Source organism: Morus notabilis, unplaced genomic scaffold (genome assembly GCF_000414095.1).
Source record: "Morus notabilis unplaced genomic scaffold, ASM41409v2 Scaffold415, whole genome shotgun sequence".
NCBI classification, from domain to species: Eukaryota; Viridiplantae; Streptophyta; class Magnoliopsida; order Rosales; family Moraceae; genus Morus; species Morus notabilis.
In genome coordinates this window covers 56,614-63,915 of record NW_010366365.1, presented here as the reverse complement: position 1 = coordinate 63,915, position 7,302 = coordinate 56,614, and the positions used below count along the sequence as shown (strand labels likewise).

The 7,302-nt window shown below is 32.0% G+C and overlaps 1 protein-coding gene across 1 annotated transcript; it reads right to left on the bottom strand.

Moving 5' to 3' along the window:
- Nucleotides 1-31: 31 nt before the first annotated feature.
- LOC21387636 (pentatricopeptide repeat-containing protein At1g53600, mitochondrial) lies at nt 32-2,351 on the bottom strand. The gene has a single exon (XM_010110108.2). The coding sequence runs from the start codon at nt 2,333-2,335 to the stop codon at nt 32-34; it is 2,304 nt and encodes a 767-aa protein (XP_010108410.2). The 5' UTR covers nt 2,336-2,351.
- Nucleotides 2,352-7,302: the final 4,951 nt, after the last annotated feature.

Sequence of the window (7,302 nt, the reverse complement as noted above, 5' to 3'; positions counted from 1 at the left end):
TAGACGAGTATTTACAATGATAATATTGGCTCTAGCTTATGTCTAGTGAAATTTGAGACTTGTCCTTATCACTGTCAAAGTTCAGCTGTCTCATTTCGGCCATTATTATCCACAGGATTATTCTAATTTCCTCTATGTCAATATGAGATTTGTCTCCTGCAAGGAACGAATTAACCTTGTCCTTGATAACAATCCAGCTGCAACCCGGACTCTTCTTTATCCCCTTTAATTTCTTGGTCATCCTTAACTGATCGCCATCCTTCTTTTTACCCAAAATCGAATGCAAGTTTGACATGACAACATAAGTAGTTGCATTATCAGGCTCCAACTCAATGAGTTTCTGAGCTGCGATTTCTGCAACATCAAGACGTAAGTGGGTCTTGCTTGTGCCAAGAAGAGCTCCCCAAACTCCAGGATGAGGCTCAAATGACATCGAATTGATCAACTCCACTGCTTCATCTACTAAACCAGCTCTGCCTAGGAGATCAACCATGCAAGCATAATGATCAGGCCCTGCTTCTATATTGTATGATGATTCCATCATTCTAAAGTACTTCCATCCTTCTTCTACCAAACCCACATGGACACAAGCTGAAAAAACGCCTAGAAAGGTGATTCCATTTGGTTCACAACCTTCCTTCACCATTTTGTGAAATAAATTAAGTGCTTCTTTACCGAGACCATTTTGGGCAAACCCAGAAATCATTGAGTTAAAAGAGACTATATTCGGTGATTCAATATTCACAAAACTTTTCCAAGCAGCAGGCAAATCTCCACACTTTGAGTACATTGAGACTAGAGAATTTTGGATGGATAAATCAAATTGCATGTTCATCTTTATTACAAGACCATGGATCTGCAATCCTTGGTTTAGAGTGGCCAAACAAGATGAAGCACTGATGATGCTGCTCAAACTAAGTGGGTTAATCCTAACAGCTTGCCGAAGCATCTCGGTAAGTGGGTTAATCCTAACAGCTTGCCGAAGCATCTCGGTAAACCAACGAAAAGCTTCTTCATATTCCTCATTGCTCACAAACCCGGAAATTACAGCTGTCCAAGAAACGGTATCTTTTTCGGGCATCATTCTAAACAATTTGATAGCTTTCTTAAGCAACCCTTTGCTAAAAAATCCTGAAATCATGGTTGTCCAAGAGACCTTATCCTTCTTGGGCATCCTCTCAAAAACCTCCAAAGCTCCGTTGATATCAGCACACTGAACATAGCCCGCGATCAAGGAATTCCATGAAATTGCATCTCTCTTTCTCATTGTATAAAACATCTTAGTACCTTCAATCAAACAGCCAAATCTGCAATACATGACAAGGATAGAATTGTCTAAGATGACTTCAAAGTCAAGTCCCATACGCGTGACCAACCCGTGCATCTGAATGCCTTCTTTATATCTTGAAATACTGCCACAGGCATCAAACATTACACTCAAGGTAGTGGGATTGACATCCACCTTCCCTTCCCTTCTCATTTTTATAAACAATTCAAACCCTTCTTTGAAATTCATGTCCTTCATATAACCGTCAATCATAGCTGTCCAAGTAACCACATTTCTATCAGGCATCTTATCAAACAAATATCTGGCATCAACAATCCTTCCTGCTTTGCAATATCCATTGACCATAGAGCTCCATGAAACCACGTCTCTAACTAACATTCCATCGAAAACACGAAATGCCTCCTCAAACCTTCCTATCTTCAAATACCCACCGATCATTGCATTCGAACAAACTGGGTCTCTCCACTCAGTCGGTGTCACAAAGTACAAATTCTCTGCCTTGCCAAACATTCCCGCCCGCACAAACCCTGTAATCATAGCAGCATAAGAAACTGCATTGGGCTTGGGAATCCTCAAAAACAAATCAAAAGCTTCATCTATCATACAGTTGTTCTTAACGTAAGCCGTAATCATCGCATTATACGAAGCAGTATTTCGTTGGGGCATTATATCGAACATGTTCCGTGCATTAACAATTTCGCCATTTTCAGCATAAGCAGTCAGCATGGCGGTCCAGGAAACGGTGTTTCTGCTGGGCATGCTGCAAAAAACCGACTCTGCTTCTCTGACGTCACCGTTTCTTCCATGTTTGGTTATCTGGGAATTGAAGGAAACAAGACTTTTGTTGGCTCTGTGGGTTTTGCTCAAGATGAAATGCACTTCTGCAAAAGTTCCAGTGGAGTAACATGAATGAGAAATACTAAAATCTGAAATGTTTAGGCAGAAGAGGCGTTTATAGAGAAGTCTGGTCTTTGTTGTGTATTTCACTGGCATGTTTGAAATCCATGACTGACATCGGAGCCTGAATACATGAAATCTCATTTTCATGAAAAGTACACGCGGTGCTGATACTATTGCTTAAAAATAATGTGACCATGAAATTTTTCACGTAAGTTATGAATTAATCAACGACTTTAACAACTCAATGGAGCTAAAAAAAAAGAAAATGAGGTTCTTTTCTCTTCTCTTCTCTTCTCTTTCTCAGCTTATATATTAAAGGTTACCAATTCTAATCCTTTTTGTACCGAATTATTAGGGATATAAAGGCAAATAACCTTTTTTTTAAGGTATTAAAAAAATAGCTGAGGTTTTGTAAAATTAGTAAAATGGTATTTTTTATTTACTAAATAGTTAATTACTAATTAATTAACGGTCAATTATTGATTGAGTAACGGCCAATTACTTATTAATACTATGATTTTTTATTATTAATTAGTATTAGTTAATTATTAATCAAAATTAATTATTAATTAATCAATTTTAATCTATAAATTACATATTTATTAATGATAAATCATTATAAATTATAATAATGGACAAATCAATCACTGATTAACTATCAATCAATCATTGATTAACTATTATAAAAAAAAATCATTTTGTTAACATAAAAAAAAAAGTTCAGTCATATGTTTGAAAAAAAAAAGTTAAGATCATTTATTAAAAAAGATGATAAAAAACGGACCATTTACCTAATTTTCTGGAATTATTATTATACAGCACGTGAGTGAGTTGTTCCTTTTTTTCAAATGATAAAAGTTGTTACGTACCAATTCCAATATGAATTTTATTTTGTAATGACAATTTTTTTCAAAAAAATTAAAATGAGAATTTCTTTTTCCAAATGAATACCAATTATAAATATTACATCAACTAATAATAAAATATTTTAAAAAAAAGAAATGCCATAAAAAATAACTCTATGAATTTTAAATCTATCATTTATGTCAAAAGGTATTCTAATAAATTATTTTTCATATCCTATTAAAATATTTTTGGACAAAAAATTATTCTGATAAGTTATATTTCATATTCTACCATATTTTCATATTCTAATAAAATATTTTTCCTCGGATTTTGTATTAACAAAATATTATGACATATTTTTTATATTCTATCAAAATATTTTTTCTCAACAAAAATTTAGGGCGCGTTTGAAATTCGTTTTAAAATAATTTTATTTTTTGTATGAAAATGAAAACGTTTTCAATTCCAAACAGAAATTATTTTTAAAAATACGTTTAGTAATTTTATCAAGAGATTATTTTTCAGTATAAAAAATTCATTAATGTCTCTCTCTACTCGAGAGATGAGAAAACGAAAATAATAAATAATAAATAAGTAAAAATTATTTTTAATTTCTTTTTATTTTAAACTAAACTAAAAAATTATTTACATTTTTTTTTATTACGTAAAATATTATTTTAAAAACATTTTCATTTTTTTAAAAAAACGTAAAAAACAAAAAGAATCAATTTTGCCATAAAATTTTTTTTTGACTTCTCTCTCTTTCCCCTCACTTCCTTTCTCTCTCTCTCTATGAATTAAGTCATCACCATGCCCTTCTCTCTCTCTTAGAAAGCATCGCAGGTCAGTCCTCTTCTCCAACGATGATGAACACACGACGAAATGGCTTCCCGGAATGGATAACGACGATCTCCGCGGCGACAAGCAGACGAACTACGAGATCTGTGACGCTCTCCTCACCTTGCCTTCAAGCACATCGCCCTTGGAGTCTATCCTTCCAAAATCATTTACGCAATTGGCCTCGTCGACCGCCAATCGTCGACATCTACACCGAGGGACCAGACAACGCTGAACTCGAGAAGCTAGAATTCATCCACATCCACAAAATTGCCATTGTTCTAGAAGCCTCGGTCGTTCTTGACGCGACTCTCAATGGCGGCAGCGATGAGGAGGTCGAGAAGCTTCAGAACTTCAAAAGGTGCATCCCACTAATATATATATATATATATGTATGTATACATATATATTTAGAGAGAGAAGAGAAGAGAGAGGGAGACGAAGAGAATGTTTGATTGAAAGATTTAAACCATAATTTGAATCATGATTTATGGTTCGTTATAATATTTTTTTTCATAAAAAATATACATAAATTAAAAATAATTCTAATCACATAATTTTAATTTATAAACTAAACGTCTCCGAAGAGACACAGCGAGAAATAAAAAATAATCAGCGGTCTCAATTTATTTTCAGTGGCATCAATAATAGGATTGTAAAAAATAATGGATATTTATGTTATTTTTTTCTTACATAATGTGGGACCTATGACTCTATTTTACTCGGAAAATGAAACAAACATGGTTCAAACTTTAATGGACACATTCACTTACCCAATTATTTAAGATATAATATTTATCATTGCTACGTGAGTTATTATAAAAAGAAAAAAGGAGGAGGTAGTAAATAGAATTTTTATAAAATTAAATTAAGTAAATGGTATATTTTAAAAATATTTGAAGTAAATAGTGGTTTATTTCGTAAGTATTTTATTTATGACAAATAAAAAAAAATTTAAGTAAATTTTCTTTTAACGATTGGTAAAAAGATGTTTTCTATGTAAATTGTTTTTTTACCACGTAAATTATTTTTTAGAGAAATTACACATTCCTCCCACCCTGGCCGTTCCTATTATAAGTCTTGTTACAAAATGCCACTCAAACTTTACTTTTAGTTCCCCCTCCCAAAACTTTAACAACTCTTGTAAATTTTTCCTCTCAACTGAATTTTTGGCGGCAAATTTCACATTAAATGCGAAAATAACAAAAAACTCCTTATGTTAAGACTTTTAATAAAAATAACATGTATCACACTAATAATGAGTGTCATTGAATCATTTTTAGTACACAGTTACTTTATTAGCTCCTCTTAGTTTAGTCACACAGAAGTACAATTACACAATAGGAATTATTTTTTTACTACTCCAATTTTATCTTAATTTACTTGATCTAAGGAACCTTAGAGATTCATTAATGGTAGTCAATAACAATAATAGAAGTAAGAATTTAACGGAAGGGAAAAATTTGAGGGGGAGAAAACTAGCTAAAATTAAAGTTCAATGGGCATTTTACGACAAGGTTTATAGTTCATGGCAAAAACTTGTAATTTTTCCTTAATTTTTACCAGTTGTAAATGAAACATTTATAAGGTAAATTACTATTTACTTTAAATAATTTTAAAATCTACTATTTATTTAATTTAATTTTAAAAATTTACTATTTATTACAATTTCTAAAAGGGAAAAAAATTTAAAGTTAGTGTCCTAGCCTCTATTATATTTTATCATACTTATAACCTTTAAAAGTTAGATTTGAAAGTTTTTAGGTGGTTGAAAATAAGGATGTCATTTTTTTCTATGGGAAAGGATCCCGCAAAGACCTATCCCTCATAGAATGGGGACAATAAATTATTAATGGGGTTCGGGATAGAGATGGGTACAACTTCTTATCCCTGATTTAGGGCTGGGCAGGGGGCGGGGAAACACACCCATCCCAATCCGACATACATAATTCAAACTGAAAATTGTACATATTATTTGTTTATTAGAAATATATTTAGTATTAACCTTAATCTTAATATTTTTTTCTATATTTATTTTGTTGAAATTGGGTTTGTTTTGTGGAAGCATTAAACTTGAATTGAATTTATAGTTTTCAATAAAAAAAAAATTGAATTTATGATAAATTTCATCGAAATAAACATCATTAAGATCAAGGCAAATACACCGAACGAGAATTCCCTGACTCCATTAATGCCTCTCATTAGTAGGGTGAGGATAGGATAGTTTCGGAAGCCGGGGATTGCTGCCCTGTTGTCATTCATAAACGAAATTTATATCAATTGTAAATGGGTTATTTTGTATGGACATTTCTTAACTTTACGATAAATTACTTTTTTAATTTTTTTTTTGATAATTTATTTTTTAAAATTTAAAATTTATTATAATGTTAATCAAATTAAAAACTAAGTTAACATTTTAGATGGTTTCTTTTACGTGAATATTTAATGAGGATAATTAATATCTTTTTGTATTGAATTGATCATCATTTACGCATTACGGGAGATTTTTTTTTTTTTAAATTGGGAGTTAACTGTATTGGGGAAAAAATTAGGGGTCCCTCAATTTTTAAAAAAAAAAATTCATTCATGAGGTGTAAAAAGATTCAATTCGATGCAAAAAGACTAGAGTCATCATTATTAAACACTCACGTAGAAGATATCGTCTAAATTTTTAACTTTGTTTTCAATTTGATCAATAAAGCAATAAATTTTAAAATTCAAACGGTGAATTGTCAAGAAAAAAAATTAAAAGACTAATTTATCAAACTCGTAAAATTAAGAGGGTGTGCATACAAAAAAGCCTTGTAAATTCATTACCACATCAAATAGAGGAATCCACACTAGGCGAAAAGCGTTTGAAAAGGATAATATTTATTTCATGTGGAGCCCAATTATCTTTTAAAAAAAACAAATAGAAATAAGGTTGCATTACTCAAAACTCAAAAGGCGCCATTTCGGCACTTACAATCGACTAATGCAACTAGGCACTTCTTCCAATCACTAACGGTGGTAGTTAAAGCAACGCTACATTGGTTTAGTTTTGTAGAGATTTTGGGAAGTTATTTTTTGTGTTCGGTAAAAGACTCAAAAAATACTTCTTAAATAATTTATGTGAAATTTGGGCTCAAAATTAAAAGCAGTCCAAAGGCTGTTTATGATTTTAAATTGTGCGGGAATCCCGTTTCATTCAATAAAAATTTCATTAATTCTCAAACTATCCCATTTATCTGCCTACCTCTAAAATTTTTCTGCAACCATGAAAGAAACTATCCTCATTCTCTCATGGCCATTCTTCTCTCCCTTTCTCCCCCCAACCCCGTCTCCCCAAAATCCCTTCTTTGCTCACTCCAAACCCTAATTCCACATTCTCCTCCATCACCACCGAACCAGAAATCAAATCAAATCACAAGCAAAGAAGAAAGAAGAAGAGA